Source organism: Lathyrus oleraceus, chromosome 3, assembly GCF_024323335.1.
Source record: "Lathyrus oleraceus cultivar Zhongwan6 chromosome 3, CAAS_Psat_ZW6_1.0, whole genome shotgun sequence".
In the NCBI taxonomy this organism is placed as follows: Eukaryota; Viridiplantae; Streptophyta; class Magnoliopsida; order Fabales; family Fabaceae; genus Lathyrus; species Lathyrus oleraceus.
Genome location: NC_066581.1, coordinates 343,364,218 through 343,387,657, shown reverse-complemented (window position 1 = coordinate 343,387,657; position 23,440 = coordinate 343,364,218). Strand labels below are relative to the sequence as shown.

Here is a 23,440-nt window from a genome sequence, read left to right as displayed (position 1 = left end):
TAGGGCTTGGGTCACCACTACACACATATATATATTAAGCTATTTTACGCTAACCGTCCCAACATATACGAGACCTTGCCCCCACCTTTTGTTGTTGATCGTTGTTGAAAGTCCACGAGCGTTTTCTCTGATGTTTTCCCAAAACCTAATTTACGATAGCCGTTGAATTGTACAAAATTTATAAAATAATTAGAATATAATTTACAGTTAAATAAACATAATCCTGTTACAAATTAAAATATTTATTTATTTAATATATTTAATAATAACCTCCACTATATTTAAATCGTTATTAAATTCAAGTATAAATTAGACTATACTCCCGTTTGGATTTGTTTGTTTTAGAAAATTATCAAGAGTGTATTCCTAATAACATTTTAATTTTATAATAATACTTGGGCATTATAACAACTTAAAATGGTAAAATTTATCTTGGACTTTATAAGTTTAATATCTCGACGTCTGAACGGAAATTTAAATCGAAATCTTAAAATAACCTTTATATAAATAACATAATTAAAATAATTAAATTATAACGGCTTACCGGTTACTTATGAAAATGATTTAAGAAGAACTTTGACGTATCAAACTCTTTTAAAACTTTAAAAGAACTTTGACCCCAAAATAACTCTAAAAATTACAAACCGACACCGTGAAAACTTCAACAACTAAAACTAATATTTCTATATGAAGAGACTAGAGAAAGAAGGAAATAAAGAGGTAAGAAAGAGAATTTGTGAATGAATGAATGAAAATGGGGTGAGAAAGACCCATATTTATACTAGTTGTAAGATATTAAAATAATGTAAATTTATCTCCTTTTGCCCATGCTTTCTAACTTTTCAACTCTTGCTAGTAAATATGTCTTTATCAAATATTTACAAGTCTTGCATGAATAGTTTTATAGATGTTCTAATATGACTTTGTGAAAATAGTTAGTGAGAAATGTATGGAAGTTTGATTTTCTACTATTTCATGACATATGATCATGTAGAATATTAATAGAAAAATAAAATATATTTCTTTTATAAAATGAAATGATAAGTATAATAATAATAATAATAATAATAATAATAATAATAATAATAATAATAACAAGGATAATTATTTAATACATTTATTAACTTAAGGTTATTTTATTTACTTTTTTTTAAGATTAGTTTGTAGAGTAAAATAGTGGTATTCAAATCAAATAACATCAAATAATATAATAACAAAACAACAAAAGTAATAATAATAATAAATAATATGGATAATTAATTAACTTAAAATTAAGTATTTAAATGACTAATTTCAAAGTTTAGTTTGTAAAATAAAACGATGATATTCAAATTAAATAATAATATTAATAATAAAATAAAGAGTAATTAGTTGCTAAATTAATTATTATAGCTGCTAGTTTCAATATTTAGTTTGTAATAATTAGCGATGTTAAAATCTCAATTATAATCATATATATTATTTAAGGTATGGAAAATTAGGATGTTAGATTACCACCCCCCTTAAAAGAAATTTCGTCCTCGAAATTTAACATACCTAAAACATATGTGGATACTTTTGACGCATGTCCTCTTCTCTTTCCTAGGTAGAATCACCAGTTACATCATCCCACACAACTCTAACCAATGGTATCTGCTTTCCACAAAGTTCCTTAATTCGATGATCTAAAATTTTAACAAGTAAAGCCTCATATTTTAGGTTATCTCAAAGTTCCACACTTTCAAGCTCAATGACATGTGAAGGGTCAGGATAATACTTCCTTAGTTGTGATACATGGAATATGTCATGAAGATTAGACAGGTTTGGCGGCAAAGCAATGTGGTATGCTACAGGTCCAATCCGTCGTAGAATTTGAAAAGGCCTGATAAACCTTGGTGTTAACTTCCTAGTTTTGATTGCTCGTGCAATTCCCGCTCTAGGAGTTACCCTAATGAACACGTGATCTCCTGCCTCAAACTCCAAAGGTCTTCTCCTTTTATCACTATAAGTGTTTTGACGATCTTGTGCAGCTTTCATCTTTTCTCTAATAAGCTTAACCTGTTCTATTATTTGTTGCACAAATTCTGAACCCAGTATTTTATTTTCTCCAACTTCATACCAACATAAAGGCGTTCGAAACCTTCGTCCATACAATGCTTCATATGGAGCCATGCCAATAATTGAGTGAAAGTTATTGTTGTAAGTAAACTCAATCAATGGTAAGAACTCATCCCAACTTCCTTTGTGTTCAGGAGTACAAGCTCTTAGAAGATCTTCTAACGACTGAATTGTACTTTCTGATTGGGGATGATAAGCTGAACTTAACCTTAGTTTGGTTCCTACCTCTAAATGCAACTGACGCCAAAACTTTGATGTGAATCTGGGATCTCTATCACTGACTATACTTGTAGGTATCCCATGTAATCTAACAATTTACTTTACATATATCTGAGCTAGTCTCTCTAAGCTAAACGTTTGATTGATGGGAATGAAATATGCACTCTTTGTCAACCTATCAATGATTACCCAAATTACATCATGCTTCTTCTGAGTTTTGGGGAAAGCAGTTACAAAATTCATAGCTATTCCATCCCACTTCCACTTCGGAATGTCTAAAGGTTGTAACAATCCAGCTGGCCTTTGATGTTCAATCTTTGCCTTCTGACATATCAAACAACTTTGAACATTCTCTGATATATCCTTCTTCATTCCAAACCACCAAAACATTTTCTTCAAATCTTGATACATCTTTGTGGCTCCTGGATGAAAACTCATCTTACTTTTGTGGCCTTCTTCCAAGAACAACTTTCGAATATCTTAGTTTTGAGGTATACACAACCTTTCTCCAAACCTTAGGATTCTATCACTCCTTATGTTAAAATCCCCATTTTGACCATCTTTGATAGTTTCCTTTATATTCATTAATTGGTCATCAAGTTGTTGTTCTTCTTTGATCCATTTTAGATATTCATTAGACAAGACAATAATGCCTATGAACATACTTCCTTCACTATGATGTACTTCTAAGTTTAAATCCACGAATTGGTGAATCAACTCTTCTTCCTTCAACATCATTGCAGATACATGAAGTGTCTTTTGACTCAAGGCGTCTGCTACAACATTGGCCTTTCCTGGATGATATTGTAACTCAAAATCATAGTCCTTTAAAAATTCCATCCAACGCCTTTGTCTCATGTTTAGATCTTTCTGATCAAATAAATACTTCAGGCTTTTGTGATCACTTAACACAGTGAACTTTGATCCATGAAGATAATGCCTCCAAATTTTTAAGGCAAACACAATTGCTGCTATCTCTAAGTCGTGAGTTGGGTAGTTAATCTCGTGCACCTTCGACTGTCTTGATGCATAAGCTATCACTTTCCTTTCTTGCATCAACACACAACCAAGACCTTGGTATGACGCATCACAATACACATCGAATCATCCTAACGCATTTGGTAAGATGAGTATTGGTGATGAAGTCAATCTTTCCTTCAACTTCTGAAAACTTTCTTCACACTCGTTTGTCCATTCAAAGTTCTTACCCTTCCTCGTTAACTGAGTCATAGGCAAAGCGATCTTTGAGAATCCTTCGATGAACCTCCGCTAATATCCAGCTAGTTCAAGAAAACTTCGAATCTCACCAACATTCTTTGGACTTTCCTACTTTGTTTCTGCTTCAACTTTACTCGGGTCTACTGCAATACCTTCTTTACTAATAACATGACCAAGAAATTGCACCTCCTTCAAACAAAATTCACATTTCGAGAATTTCGCGTACAATTGGTGGTCCTTTAATATATGTAGCACAATTCTCAAATGTCCTTCATGCTCTACCTCATTCTTGGAATAAATCAAAATGTCATCGATGAAAACTTCAAAAAATTGATCTAAGTATGACCTAAAGATCCTATTCATGTAATCCATGAATACTGCTGGAGCATTAGTCAAACAAAATGGCATTATTAAGTACTCATAGTGTCCATAACGGGATCTGAAAGCTGTTTTTGGAATATCATCCTCCTTCACCCTGATCTGATGATATCCATACATCAAGTCAATCTTCGAGAATACCGATGCTCCCTTTAACTGGTCCATCAAGTCATCGATTATAGGCAAAGGATACTTGTTTTTTACAGTAGCTTTATTAAGTTGTCTGTAATCTACACAAAGTCTAGAAGAACCATCCTTCTTCTTAACAAACAAGACTGGAGCTCCCCATGGCGATACACTCGGTCTAATAAATTCCTTCTCTAACATCTCGTCTAACTGTTTCTTTAACTCAGCCATATCTGAGGGTGACATTTGATAAGGAGATATAGAAATTAGTCCAGTGCCTGGAACCAAGTCTATAGAAAACTCCACTTCCCTAACCGGTGGTAAACCTGGAACCTCTTCTGGAAAAACTTCCGGGAATTCACAGACCACTGGAAGATTTTCAACACTAGGGGTTTCTCCTTCCGACATAGAGAATAACATCATAAATTTTTGGGTGAGAGTTTCCACCTTTATGACTTCTCCACTATCTTCTCCAAACGTTAAAATTTTCTTCTTGCACCCCAAGTTTACATCGTTGGCTGATAACCAATCCATTCCTAAGAAGACATCTAAGTCTTTTAGCGGAAGTACTACAAGATCTACTAAGAATCTTCTATTTTCTAAAATCACAGGGTTGTCTGCACAGATTGAACAAGTAACCATTCTTTCTCCCAAGGGAGTTGTAATGGTCAACTTATAGTTGAGATCAACAATTTCAAATCCCAAAATTTCCGTACAAGATGTAGATATAAATGAATGTGTAGCTCCTGAATCGTATAATATTGATACCAACTTATCTCCAATTAGACACATACCTTGGATTAACCCATCTGACTTTGAGATGTCAGCTCCTCTAATTGCAAATACTCTTCCTGTGGTTGGCTTATTCTGATTATGAGGTCCTTGACCAACATTTGGGCCTCCGTTCCTTGCTCTCCCTACATTGTTATTGTTTATTAGGACGCTCTTCTGGCTTGTTGGTTGATTTTGTCCTTGGGGACAATCTTTGAGAAAATGGCCCTTCTGACCACAATGAAAACAAGCTCCAATATTTATATTTGGACAATCTTTGTTAAGATGTGCCCCTCCACAACTGTAACACTTGAACATTAACCTCCTAGAATCCTGGTTATGATATGGTGTAGGCCTTTGATATGGCCTACCCCCTTGTTGGGTCCTTCCTCCATGGCCTCGGTTAAAATGGCCCTTGTGATTGTTGTTTCGGGTTGGTACTCCTGATCCATATTGATTCTTCCTATTGTCAATTCCTTCTAACTCCAAACATCTTTCTATCAGCTCACCAAAGCGCATAATATGCAGAGGTAGAACCGCCCTCTGGATATCATATTTCAATCCATCTTGATACTTTTCACACATCCATTCTTCCCTTGGATGCAAGCGGTAAAATTCAGAATACTTTAGCAAGGATTCAAACTTCCTAGTATACTCTCCCACCGTCATCATACCTTGACACAGGTTCTGGAATTCTCTCTCCTTCTCTTTCCTACATAGCTTTGGAAAATACTTCCCCAAAAATTCTTCTTTGAACATGATCCAGTTGATCTCTCTTCCTTCCTCTTCCAATAATCTATGTTTTCCTCTCCACCAGGCTTCAGCGTCGCCTGTTAGCATGAATGTTGCATAACCGACTCTTCTATTCTCTCTACAGTGAGTGAAAGAAAATATATTTTTTATCTCTTGCAACCATTTCTCAGCACCCTCCGGATTAAAGTCACCACAAAACTGTAGTGGTTTACCTCTCAGAAACGAGTTCAATCTTGTATCTTCATGCACAATTTCTCTTTGTTGTTGCTGAAAAAGTTGATGATCACGAGTGATTTGCAGGATTTGAGCATTTTGTTGTGTTTGAACTAACACAACCGCAGCAAGTTCGCGAACATCTCGAGTGTCAGCTTGATAGTTCGTTCCAGTTTGGGAATGATCTTCTCGTCCCATAGGGATGTTAGCTACCCCTTCGGGAGTAGCTTCACCACTCACATTCCTACCTACACCTCTACTAGCGCCTCTACCAACACTCCTACCACGCCTCATGTTTCTGGCGTTCTGAACCATAACTTCCTGAAAAGGATAAGTTATTAGGTTCAATCATCCACAAGATATAAAGAACATAATAAATATGTATATTTATATCCCAATGAATGATTCATCGATAAGGATTTTATCAATTCTCTCACATGCAATGTTATGTTTAATATGTTGAATTAATGTTTAACGTTAGTTATAATTATATCTAGCGTTTTGGCAAAGATAATAAATATTTAGTGTATAAACAAAAGCATATCAATTTATTCAATAACAACGATTACAAAAACCATGACCATCTTTCATTTAAAAACCTCTATCAATAAACCAAGCTAAGACTAGTAATGGTAAAACTATAATTATCATTATTGATAAAAAATATTTACCTAATTCTTCATGCTTGATAATACCAATAAGAAACAAGATAATGACAAGAAGAGAGGTGAATAAAAGAAAACATTTAGCCATTTATAAGGTATGGGTAAGTACTTTGAAATTGATATGAAAATAATGAATAGGTGTTGTAGCGGGGTAGTCGTTACCATTAGAGATATTGACTAAATCCAAGGTAAACCATACAAGTCGAGTCGCCACCGAACTTCTATTTATCCAAAGGAATGGTTAGAAAGCGAACAAAAACCTAAAAGTTTTATCGAATCAAAAACTAGTAAAAATGTCAGAGATCGGGGTAAGGGGGTTGGTTATGCAATGGGAAGGTTTTAAGCACCCAAAACATCCTAGGTACTCCTAGGGAGCCATTTTCACACTTGTTGTAAGGTTGGTATCTTGTGAAAATTTATTTGTGCAAACATGATTGAAGAGATGAGGAGAGAATATACAAGTTATTTACAATTTGTGTTTGAATGGATAAACCCATTGCCTACGTACCATCTAAAAAAGATTAGGATCAAAACCTCGTAGTTCGGGGTAAAAATATCAAAATGAGTTGGTGAATTGATTTGTCCAAAAGCCTTAAGGTCTCTTGTTATCCAAGGGAGAAAACTCAACCTAAAAACCACAAATCCACCATGTGAGGATAGCTTCAACATGCTAGTGAGGGGTTAACCCTATAATAAGCATGGAAGACTCATTGTCCATCACTAAGGATATAGGTGAGTATTATATCTACCTCAAGGATAACTCAAAACTAATAGATAAAGGTTATGAAAAAGTTTTTGATTAAGGAAATGGCCATTGAAACCAGAAAAAGTATTTGAATGGGTTATATTTACCAATGAGGAGTATTTACAAAATATGGTCAAAGTTGACTTAAAGATTCAATTCAAAATAAGTGTTATGAAAGGAAAGTTTGAAAATCAAAAGCATAAGGCTTAGGTTTCTAATGTTTGAAAACAAATGTTAAATCTTTGCGCAAAAGCTTTGGCTTGGGTTAGAGTGGAGAGAAGAAGAAGAATGGCTAAAGTCCTAATCACACAAGAGATGAAGGATAAGAAACAAGACCACAAATGGAGTTCCCCTCTTGAGATCATATTGATGATCCAAGTAGCTCCCATCCTTTGGAATATGCAAGCAAAATAAGCGTAAGCTCAAGCAATCAACATAATCAAGCAAGCTCTTAGAAGATCCCCAATGGCTCTTGTATCTTCCATTTTGGATGAACATGACAATGGTTCTTCAATTTGGCTCAAATAGGATTCCCTAGATTGACAGCTTGAGACTTCGTTCCAGTTTGGGAATGATCTTCTCGTCCCATGAGGATGTTAGCTACCCCTTTGGGAGTAGCTTCACCACTCACATTCCTACCTACACCTCTACTAGCGCCTCTACCAGCACTCCTACCACGCCTCACGTTTTTGGTGTTCTAAACCATAACTTCCTGAAAAGGATAAGTTATTAGGTTCAATCATCCACAAGACATAAAGAACATAATAAATATGTATATTTATATCCCAATGAATGATTCATCAATAAGGATTTTGTCAATTCTTTGACATGCAATGTTATGTTTAATATGTTGAACTAATGCTTAATGTTAGTTATGATTATATCTAGAATTTTGGCAAAGATAATCAATATTTAGTGTATAAACAAAAGCATATCAATTTATTCAATAACAACAATTACAAAAACCATGACCATGTTTCATTTAAAAACCTCTATTAATAAACCAAGCTAAGACTAGTAATGGTAAAACTATAATTATCATTATTGCTAAAAAATCTTTACCTAATTCTTCATGCTTGATAATACCAATAAGAAAAAAGATAATGACAAGAAGAGTGGTGAATAAAAGAAAACATTTATCCATTTGTAAGGTATGGATAATTATTTTGAAATTGATATGAAAATAATGAATAGGTGTGAAGTATTTATATAGTGAATTTTGTGAAGTGTCCGTTACGTTACCGTTGGGGGAAAAATAAAGAAGAATAAGTTAAGCGTGTTAAAGACGCTTACTAGATCAGTATATTAGAAGGCTATCAAGAGGAAGACTCAACACACAAAAGAAAAGTTATCATCCGGTTTGGAATCCAACTTGATTCAGTCAGTATAACTCTAGACACTTACGGTCTGAGCTGAATCGACCAGCTCTGATACCATTAAATGAGACAACATATGTCTCATTAGTGAAATTCTAAAATAAAATACAGAAAATTTAAAATTTTTAAATAACAAGACTGAATTAATTAATATATACTACTTCACATATATATGCTTTAAATATGTTTTACATAAAGTTTGACACCGTTAAGACTAGTGGCCTTGCCACATAGATAAAACTTAAAATAAAAGTACATGAAAAAAATCAAAATAAAGGTTAATAGAAGGACCTCTTAAGTCCAACAGGACTGACACTTATACTGACTGTATATAATATTACGTAGTAGTAACGATGTGATAAGCGTTTGACAAAACGCTAGCAACCTTCAGCCTTAACATTATCGTAATCTGTCACTCCATAGCCTTCCCTCCTAAATGGTCTAGCTCATCGCCTGATCATCATAGATCAATCCAAAGATACAAGACAAAAAGAATACAGGGCTAAGATTTACGTACAAGTTTAAAAGTGGGAATATGATGTAAAATAGTAATATATATATATATATATGTATATATATATATATATATATATATATATATATATATATATATATATATATATATATATATATATATATATGACAACCACAATTATTCGAACAAGCGTATATTTATCCCATCTTTACCTATACTCTATAAGTGTTTATTCTAATGCATCCATGAACTATATGCTGACTCAAGCCACTAAACGATGTCAAGGATACCTATCCCATTTACCAAGATCAGATATCACAAGACCACATGCCACCAACGTACTCCCAATTACCAAGAGCTACGCCACCTAACTTCACATGGAGTCCAGGTATTATAAGTCGATCGTCCCTGAGGATTCAGGCCAAGACCCTTGTCTTGCCTAGCATGCATAAATAATAATCTTCGTCGGGATTGTAGGCGACTGATCAACCTCGTACGTCCCATACCGCACGGCAATGGACTTACACATTCCTCAATGCAGGTCTATATGATCACTCAACCATCTTGTAGAAACTCTCAACCATAAGTATTTAGTTAATATTTGGGAAATATCGTATCAACTTTCAGGTCATAGTTATTATCTAATTACTTCGGTTGAGTGCCAATTCCATTAAATCTCTTATCTATTTCTCCTTGGCGTGATCGTTATCTCTATATAACTAGTTCAGTCTATATAGTCAATAATGTATGGTTGACTTCCCAGGTAAGAGAGGTGGACCGTAAAGGACATGGTCGACCAAGTCTTTTCCTTAACCAGAACCCAACCGAATACAACTACTCAATGTATCCAACTTCCCTTATTTCATTGGGGATCTAACACTTAATATCTAATCAATGTTGTTGTTTCTCTCCTTAATAGATCATTTTCTTAGTCTATCAATCACAATCATTCAAGTATAAATAAAATAAACAATTAGACAATTAATCAAACAATGTAAGCACAATACAACCTCAAATTGTCATAGATCATTTATCATAAGAATGATCTATGAAAATTTGAGGTTGTATTGTGCTTACATTGTTTGACTAATTGTCTAATTGTTTATTTTATTTATACTTGAATGATTGTGATTGATAGACTAAGAAAATATTCTATTAAGGAGAGAAACAACAACATTGATTAGATATTAAGTGTTAGATCCCCAATGAAATAAGGGAAGTTTGATAGATTGAGTAGTTGTATTCGGTTGGGATCTGGCTAAGGAAAAGACTTGGTCGACCATGTCCTTTACGGTCCACCTCTCTTACCTGGGAAGTCAACCATACATTATTCACTGTATAAACTGAACTAGTTATATAGAGATAAGGATCACGCCAAGGAGAAATAGACAAGACATTTAATGGATTTGGCACTCAACCGAAATAATTAGATAATAATTATGACCTGAAAGGTTGATACGATATTTCCCAAATATTAACTAAATACTTATGATTGAGAGCTGCTACAAGATGGTTGAGTGATCATATAGACCTGCATTGAGGAAGGTGTAAGTCCACTACCGTGCGGTATGAGACTTACGAGGTTGATCAGTCGCCTACAATCCCGACGGGGATTATTATTTATGCATGCTAGGCAAGACGAGGGTCTTGGCTTGAATCCTCAGGGACGATCGACTTATAACACCTGGACTCCATGTGAAGTTAGGTGGCGTAGCTCTTGTTAATTGGGAGTACGTTGGTGGCATGTGGTCTTGTGATATCTGATCTTGGTAAATGGGATAGGTATCCTTGACAGCGTTTAGTGGCCTGAGTCAGCATATAGTTCAGGGATGCATTAGAATAAACACTTATAGAGTATAGGTAAATATGGGAGAAAGATACGCTTGTTCGAATAATTGTGGTTGTCATATATATATATATATATATATATATATATATATATATATATATATATATATATATATATATATATATATATATATATATATATATATATTACTATTTTCCATCCTATTCCCACATTTAAACTTGTACGTAAATCTTTGCCCTGTATTCATTTTGTCTTGCATCTTTGGATTGATCTATGATGATCAGGCGACGAGCTAGACCATTTAGGAGGGAAGGCTATGGAGTGATAGATTACGATATTGTCAAGGTTGAAAGTTGCTAGCGTTTTGTCAAACGCTTATCACATCGTTACTACTACGTAATATTATATACAGTCAGTATAAGTGTTAGTCCTGTTGGACTTAGGAGGTCCTTCTGTTAGGCTTTCTTTTGATTTTCTTCATGTACTTTTATTTTAAGTTTTATCTATGTGGCAAGGCCACTAGTCTTAACGGTGTCAAACTTTATTTTAAACATATTTGAAGCATATATATGTGAAGTAGTATATTTTAATTAATTCAGTCTTGTTATTTAAAAAATTTAAATTTTTTGTATTTTATTTTAGGATTTCACTAATGGGACGTAGGCTGTCTCATGTTGTCCTATTATCAATGAATAATTTGTCCACTTTTGCTTATTTGAATTATTCATCAAAAACATGTTACCATTGCATAACTATTGTAATGAAACATTTTCAACTTCGTGTTTGAGCACTTTCACGTCATCGAACCTAGTTGTTTCAAAACCTGATATCGGGTAATGATACGCATCCTTTCATATGGGATCAATACTTGAGAACTCTTTTACTTTCACAACAAGGGTTGAAAGAAAACTCAGGTTTTCAAAATATATACGCATCAAATTCTTGTAATTGATTTAGTCAATCAAACAGATAGTAATGAATTAGGTCTTATGACCATTAGTCCTTAGAGGACTACTCACTCATGGTGAGAGATAAAGCAGTAAAAGAGATTTCCACAACTGCAAACATGATTAATCCAATGAATTTGTAAAGAAGAAAAATAACAATAAAATAAGAACATGATAAAACAGTACTTGAATATATAAAATAAAGATTCAGATCCAGCTGCTCCAATGGAGACTTTTTAGTACAAATTCTGACAAAAATGCATAAAAGAAATTATACGGTAAAATTTGGATACCTAAACTAACAACTACCTTTGAGTTTTATAACTAATTCTAAACATGTAACAAAACAATTAGCTTCAATGCCCTTTAAAAATGAGATAATGCCAAATTGGAAGGTGCAAAGGTCCCAAATCAACAACAAATCGTACCGGAAAAGGAAATAAGTGACCCAAAACATGCCTGCCTGCTACAGCCCGTAGCAGGTACTGCGGGTTCTTGTAGTAAGTCATTGCAACTGTGTTGGTTGAAGAATTGAGAAGGGGGTATTTTGGCTCTGCTGCTACGGCCTATAGCAGGCCATTATCCTTTGACTTGCATTTTTTCCAACCTTCGCAATTCCTTGCGCTTTTGCTTCAGTTTTACCTATATACTTATTGGGAACTGAAGAATATTGAAAATAGAACACCAAAGCGTAAAATGTGGTAAAATAAAGCAAAACATAACAAAAAAATAAAACAATTAAGCAAAACAAGTAATAAAAGACGATGTAAACATTACTTATCAAACTCCCACAAATTTAGACTGTTGCTTGACCTCAAGCAATAAGGCTTGCAAAAGCGGTTTTTTGGATAAAGCGATTCACTTCAATGAAATAGTTTATGAAAATGAAGCATGTCAGTACTCATACCTGAGTTTTTGTTCCGATTTGCTAGGCCTAGTTTTCTTGGGATTCATCTGTCAACGAAGGTATTACAAGAACACACACCGTGTTAAAACCACAGACCTAAGTCTCCCTTTCGCACACCTCTCAAACTATGCTTTAGGCTTAAGTCTCTTTTTTTGTTTCTTCCCCTTTCATGCGGACAATCATATTAAGACATTTTGTAATTATTGAGTTCCTCACATGCACAAGATCGATCGAGAATTTTTGTCCAAGGCATTTTTTTATTACATTTTTTCTTTTCTTTTTCGATGAATTTACGCACTTTAGCATTTATTAGTCCACTTTGGGACGACATTTGAGAATCAACCGCCGTTAGGCTAAATACCTAGGTGAGGGTTACCCAACTTAGAAGGTCTAGTTGTCTTTATTGCCTTTTCATTATTTTTGGTGCCCAAATTATTTATTTCTCAACCAACCATACGTGTATGCAAGTCTTTTCAATTATACTGGACCATTAATATAAACTAATCCAGAAATACTTCTCAGAGCCGAGTATTATGGTATGAATCTACATGTTGGACTCACGTCCTTACTTTGGGAGACCTAAGGTGTTCAGGTAATACCTAAGTGTAGCGGTAAATTCATGATCATCAAGCTATGGATAAGCTAGACATCAAATAACAAGAGTCGCCACCACGCTTTTATGGTTTCAAAGGGAAAGGGGAAAAAGTACGAACAAAATCCAAAAAGTAAGAAGTTTTCAAATCAAAACTAATAAAACGTCAGAGATTACAGGTAAGGGGGTTGGTTACACAGAGGGAAGGTATTAGCACCCAAAGTATCCTAGGTACTCCTAGGGAGCCCTTTTTGTGTGCATATGTATTTGGTACAAAATGATGTTTACAAACAAATAGAATGGGGGGATGAGAAAAGAATTCATTAATTATATTTTTTGTTTGACAAGACCTTCGGACTTGTGCCTACGTACCAACATAAAAATGAGGGATCAAAACCTCGTAGTTCGTGATACAAATTTCAAAGTGGATGCATTGCTTTTAACAAAAATTAAGTTTGAAAGGCACAAAAGCCCAAAAATGGTTTGAATGAGTTAGTTCTTTTTTGGCTTTTTGAAAGTTTAAGTCAAGTATAATTAGATCTATTTACAAGTTTGATTAAGAAAAGGAAGTTTGAAAATTCAATGGCATAAGGCCAAAGTTTCTATCTTTTGCAAAGTGGTCAAAGTTTAGAACAAAACTAGTTCAAACAAAGAAAAATTTAAAAATGAGGGAGAGATTTTGAAATTAAAGAAATGGGGATGAGATGAAGAGACTAATCCTATGCATAAAATTAAAAGTTAAGGGTTGAAAAGATCTGACCAATGGGTAGCAATCCAATAGACAAGAATGTAAATAGAAACCCAAATTCCCTTGGACAGTTAGAAGCAAGCAACACACAAATGCACAATTATATCAATCTTGAAGAGCAAAGCATCAAATAAAGATAGCTACATCCAAGCTTTACCCACTCCATGATCTTATTTAAAATAGCCCATGTAATAGATGAATTCACAAGTCACAGGTTCAGAATAACAGCTTCACAATGATCATGTTGCAGATGAACTCAAATGGATCTTCAATGATGTATCAGATGAAGTTTCAAATCACAAGTACTTGGTTACATGAAAGTTGGCATTGGCCAAGTCCTTTAGCATAGGAATGTTGCCTAAATTCTAAGTTCATTTGTCCAAGATCAAGTCAACAGTCCACATAAAGGTTTTTTAGGATTTTTGTTGTTACTATGTTCATTAATGGTCAAAGACCACACAAACAAACAAAGTATCCACAAAATGGAATATATCACACAATATGGTCCAAGTGGACAAAGTGAAAATTGCATTAACATAAACAATTAGAATGGCATGAATAATGACAAATGAATAAAGACTAAAATTAAATGACATTAAAGTAAATGGCTTGAAATTAAAAGTTAGTTGTTAAAGAGTTAGAAGTTAGTATTGGTTTTGCTTTTGCTTTTTGTTTTTTTTAGTCATTCTTTGGAGAACACTCAACCCACTTATCACAAGATGGGATCCTTGAACCAAGACATCTTCCAAAGGAAGGAAAAAAGGCCAAGTTTCCACATAATACCATGAAAGAGGGGAGACTTACAATCTCACTAACTAGAATCATATGCCTTTTTGTGTCACAAATTTAGCGCTATGTTAAGCAATGTTAATTGGACTTATGTAGAAGTCACAACTATTTGAGGTCGGGCAATATAATTTTGGTGTTAATGCATGTTAGAGACATAGTATAATGGACTATGCTCATGAAACATACCACACACAAAAAGAATATGCAAAAGAGGTGGCCTAATCTCATCCATACTTATGTTGATTTTCAAATCAACTAGCCTTAGGACTTTGAGATATCATAGGCCAAATGAAATGAATGCATAAAGAATGGGAATAAGATGAAGAGGGAGGGGAATGGATCAAAACTCAAATTGGTCAAAGGAAGACTTTTACCAAATTAATATCATCCATTCATTTTGGGAGATGGAATGTACATTCCATCAATCCCCTAAATCCAATGATATTAACTTGACAAAGTCAAATCAACCTTGACCAAGGCCCAACAACAAGAGTCAAACTCAAATAAGTCATCACAATTGGTCAACACAATTAATTTGCATTTATTCAAATTAAAAAGACTAAAATAATACATTTAAATTAAATATGGTTTGTATAATTTCTAAAACCTCATCAAAACACCAAAGAAATGGCCATGAGATTTATCATAGGTCAAACTAGGTCAAAGGACCTTGGAGAAAAAATTTCAGAATTTTTAAAGACTTAAAAGTATTTTTAAAAATTAAAAACAAACACAAAATCAATTAAATCATGAAAAATATTAATAATGATCCAAAAATTAATTTTAATTCAAAATATGAAAGAGGAAAATATTTGAAATTTTTTGGTGAAACTCATATTTTTTGGATCAATATTAAAATTAATATGAATTAATGAAAATAAAAGGAATAAAAGAAAATCAGAAAATATCAAAAAAACGTGAGTCACTTGATCTCCCGCATTAATTGAGGTGGTAGATCAAGTGGCCTGAAACGCGCGTTCCACCAAACATACGAGTCAGCGCGCTGCAGGGATGGTAATCACAATGAGCGCTCAGGATTAAAACAAATTGGATGGATCCTATGGCTGGGATACGTGCCAACGCACCGCCGGAGCTGTAACTCTGATCTTTTTCTCCGGTGGACCTCACCGGACTAGTCTACCCTCAACCATCACCAAAATAAAAAAGAAGGACATGATCTGAAATAAAAAATGGCGTAGACCACGAATCTGACCTCAGTTTCAACTAACTCCAAATATATAAAAGATATGAGGAGTTGAATTTTGAGGTGTGTCAACCGAGTTGCTTCGATTTGACCTCTAAGCAACTCAGTCTTCTTGCCTACATTGTTAGGACTTCAGACAACCAAAGATCCAAAAGAATTGAGTAGAATTGAGTGAGAATCGAAGAGATGAAGTTTTTCGAAAATTACCTTCAATGTTATGCAGAACTTAATGTTGCTTGCTTCAAACACGATTTGATCACACTTGAGAAGCTAGTAGGAAGTGATTGGAGATGTTGCAAGGCTGTGGATCCTGGAGTTCTTGAATCTCCAATAGTTGAGATTCAAACTCAAATTTCAAATTGAAATTTCTCAGGTTTTCCTTTAGAATGAGAGGGGTTGGATGGGGGGAAAAGTTGGCGCGCAAGGTGTGATTCAAATGACCTCACAAGCCTTCTATTTATAGCCAAAGGGAATGATATTTGCACACTTCAAAATCTGTCCAAAATTGGCAATGTGAATGGCATGAGTGCATGGGCATGTACAGGCCCATGATGCAATGCATTAAGGTCCAAAATGATTCATGTTGAAGTCTGAATGAAGCTTGAATGGCAAGGCAGTGTGAACTGAAGTTTGTACATTTGATTCTTTCCAATGATGCAGCCCTATTAAAGCCATGCGCAGACCTAACAATCTTCATCCAAAATGCATGAACTTGGGTTCTTTGGAAAGCTTGGATCAATGGGAACATGTTTTATGTTCAACACTTTTTCATTTGGAGCTTGGAACATGGAGAATTTTGAGGTGGAAGTTTGGAAATTTCAACATGTTGAAAAATTTTCTAAGTGTCAAGCCATATATCTCAATATTCCACTTTGCTTAAGTTTTTATGTGAGCTTCAAATGATAAAAGTGTCTTCATCAAAGTTGTATGTATTTCAAAGACATTAAAAATGGTCACCAATTTCATGTCATTTGGATTTAGAATGATAGAGTTATGTCATTTGGATTTTTGAAATCACTTGTTCAATGGTATAAATAAAAAATGACCTATAATGTTTCCTCATATCACATGCTCATAAAAGTTGAGTTTGTTTTCACTCCAAACATAAAAGTTGAATTAGACATCTTGAATTTTATTGTGCAACTTGGAAGTCTTTCATCTTATAAAAATTGAGCAAGTTATGGCCTTGGAAAGTTGACTTTCAAATTAGGGTTTAGACAAAATGACCTATAATGTTTCAATATAGAAAATGATTTTCCAAGCAAAACTAGCTCTAGGCCTCAACATGAAAGTTGTTTTTAATGTCATTTAGAGTAACTTTTCTCTTGGAATCATCTTCATATGGTAAAAATTGTAGGAAATAGGGTGTAGGGAGACCCAATTTTGATCAGATGAATTCATCTGGCCAACCACCATCAACCAACTTGCTAACCTTCAATTTTATTGACTTTCATGGCTCATGGTAGATCATATATGCATAATATGATGAATTTTGAAGTGTCCCTTGAGAAATTTGATCAATTGGTGAAATAGCTTGTTGGAGAAGTTACTTAAGATACCTAGTCAAACTAGGGTTTCCAAGGCAAATCACTTCCAAACTCTTGAAGAACACTTGATCAATATATCATGTAGGAATCAATGGAACTCATATATGATTCTCATAACCATTCTTGGATTAATTCATGGTTGTGCTCTTTGTCATGAGGGTCTCAAACCCTAGATATGAACTTGATAAATCAATGGGATCATGCCTTACCTACAAAAGAGTTAGGCAAATGCAAAGACATATTTTTGGTATTTTGGTTAGTAAAATGATAATATACAAGTATGGTAAAATCACATAGTTCTTGGTGATCTCTCCCAAAACAAACCCAATGAAAGAGGGGTAAGGAGGATGCCAAGGTATGATCCCAATGATAATGCTTATAATGAAATTGCATGAGGGATCTTAAGGTCAAAATTGGGGTCTTACACTAAGTTTTCAAATATTCTCAATGCCCATAGTCCTAGACTTTATTCCATCAAACTTTTTATACTTTCTCATCTTCCCCATAATCTAAGCATGTCATAATTTTTTTTTCGCGGTCTTAGTATTCGGAAAAATTATTAAAAAGTGGTCTTATTACATCAATCAAACTAGAAAACTAGAAAACAAGAAAGAAACATGAACATAAAAATGCAACAAATAAAAGTGCAAGAAAATAAAGAAGTATCACCCCTCAACCTTGAATTAAAAAATTTCCTCAATGTTTTGGCGTAAGAAAGAGGGAATAGAACTCACAAGAACCTCACTCGGGAGGTGGGAACCGCAACATGAGTTATTGCATCATTGCTCGGACATCATCCAAGACTGCTCCTTGTCTTGTTTTATCCTCCTTCATGAGCTTTTTATTAAGTATAAGAAAAAATAAAACAACAAGAAAACAAATTAGTGCAAAAAGTGTGGTTTTCCTTCCACGAAGTGCTTTTTTTAATGTTTTTTTGATCGACCAACTACACCCTTAACTTAAGAGGATGCTTACTTTAAATTAGAATCCTTAGCACGTCCCTTAGCCATTAAAGGGACCCAATTCACTAGATATCCATGCCATACAACCTTCTTCTCTTCTCCTCCTCCTATGACGAGGTTCATACTTTTGGTCCGGTTTTTCACGGGCTTTCTCTTTCACTTTCTTTTTCCCCTTAGAGTCATTCTTATTTTTCCTTAGACGGGCCTTATTATCCTTGGACTTACCATATTCCTTAAAAGACACATAATTGCCTTGGTTAGTGGGGATAGAATTGTCCCTTAAGGCTCCTTCAAAACCCTTAGCTTGGGTATCAATTTTCTCAACCTTAGTATCATCACGTAACCTTTCTTCCAACTTAGTCGTTAAAGGAGGTTTCCGTGGGTTTTTTTAAACACAGCCGCTTAACAAATAAACCAAACAATAAGAGTTCCTTAAAGAAGGGTTCTTAAAAAACTTTGCTAAAATGAATTCAATCTTCTTATCTCCTACCTTAAAGGTCAACTTTCCTCTCTTGACATCAATGATGGCCCCCTCCGTAGCCAAGTAGGGCCTTCCTAAAATTATAGGGATTTGAAAATATTCATCGATGTCCATTATCACAAAGTCTACTGGTACAAAATACTCTCTCACTCTCACTGGGACATCTTCTAGCACACGTATAGGATGCTTGGCTGGTCTATCGAAAAGTTGAAAAGACACATTGGTAGGTTTCATATCCCACATATCCAACTTCTTACACACGAACAAAGGCATTAGGCTAGCACTAGCTCCTAAATCACATATATCTCTATCAAATTCCATGGTACTTATATGACAAGGGAATGAGAAACTTATTGGATCTTAAAGCTTAGGGATCACCAAGTTTTGAAGTACGAGACTACTACCTAGGGGCATGGCCATGGTCTCATGGTCCTCTAGCATTCTTTTATTGGAAAGGATCTACTTTAAGAACTTGGCATATGAGGGAATTTAGGTTAGTGCCTCGGTGAAAGGCACATTGGGGTGGATCTTCTTTAGAATTTCCAAAAAAATTAATTAATTAGGCATCCACCTTGGCTTTCATAAGCCTTTGTGGGAAAGGAATAATGGGTTTATAGGGAAAAGGAGAAACATAGGGTGTTTCCTTCTCAACCTCTTCAACAACCTCCTTTTTGGGCGGTGTTTGTACACTAACTTCAACCTCTATCTCTTTATAACTAAGAATTCCAACTTATTTACCACTTTAGGTTGTCACGACAATCAAATGTCCCTTAGGATTTTGTTCGGGCTGCCCCGGAAATGATCCGGGAGGGACGGAAGAATCGGCTTGATGTTGTGCTACTTAGGAGATTTAGGTCTCCAACATCTTGGTATGAGTGACAACATTATCTATCTTAGTGATCAATTGCCCAAGCGTCTCATTGGTGAGGAGTTTTTGGTTTCTAAACTCATTATTTTAATGGGTTTGTCTCAAAACGAAATTCTCCATCATAAGTTCAAGATTAGACCTCTTAGGTTCGGGTTGTGTAGACTTTTGGACACCCGGAGGTCCCATGGCTTGTTGAGATTGTTGTTCCTATAAGAGAAAGGTGTTAGAGTAAGGGTTTCCCCTTTGGTTATTGTTCACAAGCCTTACTTTAACACCTATAATCTTGGGGTTGTTTCACAAGTCTTGGTGGGAAATGAACAATTAGTTTATAGGGAAGAGGGAAAACCCAGATTGTAGGTGTTAGAGTAAGGGTTTCCCCTTTGGTTATTATTCACAAAATTGGAATTCTCTTGGATAGATCCTCCCGTGAGGATCATTTGACAATCTCTATCGGTATGCCCATTAACTCAGCATATCTCACAGTAGAGTGTGGCGGGGGAAACCGTAGCAATATGGGCTAGAATAGTAGGTGTGGAAGGTGAAACACTTATACTTTCTATATTTTGTGAATAGTGTATACCTTAGTGTTCATGTGATCAAACACATTAACCTCATACATACCACGAATTTTGTGAGTAGGCTTAGCGACAACTTGTCGCGCGCTTCCCCAAGAATGATGGTTCTTGGCCATTTCCTCTATAAGATTATAAGCCACATCTTATGGACTATTCATAAGGGCTCCACCAGAAGTCGCATCAAGGATCATCCTTGTGGAATAAAGGAGACCATTATAGAAAGTGTGGATTATAATCCATTTTTCAAGCCAATGGAAAGGGCAAAGCCTTAACAAGTCCTTAAAACACTCCCACGCGTCAAACAAAGATTACCCCTCTTCTTATCTAAAATTATTTATCTCGTTCCTAACTTGGGTTGTCTTACTCGACAGAAAGTACCGCGCAAAAAAAAGCAGCTTTCAATTGAGCCCAAGAAATGATGGAATTAGCAGGCAAGGATTGAAGCCAAGCATATGATTGGTCTTAGAGAGACGGGAAATAGTCTTAGGCAAATAACGTTCTGGTTGATGCCATTTTCCTTAATAGTACCACAATTATCGACAAAAATTAATAGTTGTAAGTTTGGGCTCTCCGAAGGTAACCTTGAAAGTTGGTCCTATTGCACCATACCTATCAATGAAGGTTTAAGCTCGAAATTATTTGCCTCAATACGCGGGTGCACGATACTATAGTGTGGTTCCTCTTCCGTAGGAACCACATAATCTTTAAAAGGCTTCGTATCAATAATTGGTGCAACCGTTATGGGCTTCCTTTGAGTTTGATGCCTTTCTCGTAAAAAGCGCTCAATCTTATTAACGAGTTCGACTGAATTGTCATCACAACGCGTTCTTCGCATTCAAAATTAACGGGAAAACTTAAATAGAAAAATAAAACTCTAGTCTATACGATGATCAGACAAAATTTAAATATTAATGTAATTGGTCCCCGACAATGGCGCCAAAAACTTGACATGCCGCAAGCATATAGTAAATGTCAGAGTAGTATAAAAAGTAGCGAACCTTAGAGACCAATGGTTAAGTACCGAATTCTATCTTACTCGTGTAAAGCTAGAGTAACCGAGTAATGGATAATAAGATCGACTTAAGTGAAAAAGAACTTAAATCAGAATAGCTTATTTTTAAAAGCACTTTTTGAAACAACTTAAATGCAAATAACTTTTAATTAATCAGAAACAGACAGGACTTAGGGTCACAATCCCCATTCAAACATCTCTATATGATCTATTTATTTCTACTACGAGAATTTCGCACAAATTATAGAAAATAGATTATTGTGGACAACACCTGCTTTCCAAGTGTGTTGTCCTATTTTCAAAGAATAATTTGTCATCTTCTACTTATTCAAATTATTTATCGAAAACACTTTATCATTGCATTATTATTGTAATGAAACATTTCTCAACTTTGTTTGAGCACTTTCGCGTCATCGAACACAGTTGTTTGAAAATCTGTTATCAGATACTGATACACATCCTTTCAGATGGGATAAGTACCTAATAACTCTTTTACTCTCATAACAATGATTGAAAGAAAACTCAGATTTTTAATATATACACTCATTGAATTCTCGTAATTGATTTAGTCAATAATACATATAGTCATTAATTAGGTCTTATGACCCTTAGTCTCTAGAGGATTACTCACTCATGATGAGAGATAAAGCAGAAAAAGAGATTTTCCACAATTGCAAACATGATTAATCCAATGAATTTGTAAGGAAGAACAATAACAAGAAAGTAAGAATATGATAAAAGAAAGAATACTTGAATATATAAAATAAAGCTTCAGATCCAGCTGTGGAAACTTTTTAGTACAAACTTTGATAAAAATGCGTAAAAGAAATTATACGGTAAAAAAGGTATACCTAAACTCACAGCTACCTATGATTTTTATAACTAGTTCTAAACATGAAAGAAAACATTCAGCTTCAATGCCCTTTAAAATGAGATAATGCCAAATTTGAAGGTGCAAAGGTCCCAAATCAGCAACAAATAGAACCGGAAAAGGAAATAAGTGACCAAAAACACGCATGTCTGCTACAACCCATAGTAGGTGCTACGAGTTCCTATAGCAGGACACTTCCACTGCGCTGGTTGGAGAATTGAGAAAGGGGGATTTTTTTCTCTGCTGCTACGGCCTGTAGCATGTACTACGGGTGCCCGTAGCAGGCCATTGTCCTTTGACTTGCATTTTTCAAACCTTTGCGATTTGTTGCGTTTTTTCTTTACTTTTTCCCATATACTTATTAGGACCTGAAGAACATTGAAAATAGACAACCAAAGCGTAAAATATGGTAAAATTAAGCAAAAAGAAATAAAACTATAAAGCAATCAAGCAAAATAAGTAATAAAAGATTATGTAAAAACCACTTATCAAATACTCCTAGCGCATTAGACACACCGAACGACATCACCGAATAGTCAAAATGATTGTAACGAGTTCTAAATGTAGTCTTTAAAATATCTTTTGACTTTACTTGAATCTGTTGATAACCTGGTCTCAAATCAATCTTGCTAAATACACAAGCTCCAACCAAATGATCCATAAGGTCGTCAATCCTAGGAAGAGGATACTTGTTCTTAATAGTAACCTTATTCAACTTCATGTAATCCACATACAACATCATGCTCCTATCTTTCTTCTTAAGCAATAACATTGGCGCTCCCCATGGCGGCACACTAAGTCTAACAAACTTCTTATCCAATATATATTTTAATTATTTCTTCATCATACTCAACTTTGACGCAAATATTCTATACGGTGCCATTAACATAGGTCTAGCACCAGGTACTACATCTATGGTGAATTCCACTTCACACTCTGATGGTAAATCATAAATATCCTTATGAAAAACATCAAGGAACTCACACATAACAAGAATATCAACAACCACTGCTTTAATCTCGACACTCAGGGAATTGAACATCACGAGCACCTGATAATCCTGCTTCAAGCACATCTCCACTTGATCTCAG

The 23,440-nt window shown here is 34.8% G+C and overlaps 1 protein-coding gene and 1 non-coding gene across 2 annotated transcripts; one reads left to right on the top strand and one right to left on the bottom strand.

Moving 5' to 3' along the window:
- Positions 1–3,642: 3,642 nt before the first annotated feature.
- LOC127131204 (uncharacterized) lies at positions 3,643–23,121 on the bottom strand. The gene is made up of 3 exons (XM_051060138.1): positions 22,866–23,121; positions 22,665–22,717; positions 3,643–6,096 (listed from the first exon to the last, which is right to left on the bottom strand). The coding sequence occupies exons 1-3, from the start codon at positions 23,119–23,121 to the stop codon at positions 3,643–3,645; spliced, it is 2,763 nt and encodes a 920-aa protein (XP_050916095.1).
- On the top strand, positions 20,712–20,818 carry LOC127134056 (small nucleolar RNA R71). The gene has a single exon (XR_007807836.1). It is a non-coding gene; the product is annotated as a small nucleolar RNA R71 (small nucleolar RNA).
- Positions 23,122–23,440: the final 319 nt, after the last annotated feature.

What these genes read in the sequence shown, in the direction of transcription:
- LOC127131204 (XM_051060138.1), bottom strand. Translation starts at nt 23,121, where the DNA reads ATGTTATTGCTTAAGAAGAAAGATAGGAGCATGATGTTGTATGTGGAT. An exon ending in CTATTCGGTGATGTCGTTCG is followed by an intron (nt 22,718 to 22,865) that starts GTGTGTCTAATG and finishes AATGTTCTTCAG; the next exon opens with GTCCTAATAAGTATATGGGA. An exon ending in AAACGCAACAAATCGCAAAG is followed by an intron (nt 6,097 to 22,664) that starts GTTTGAAAAATG and finishes TATCCTTTTCAG; the next exon opens with GAAGTTATGGTTCAGAACGC.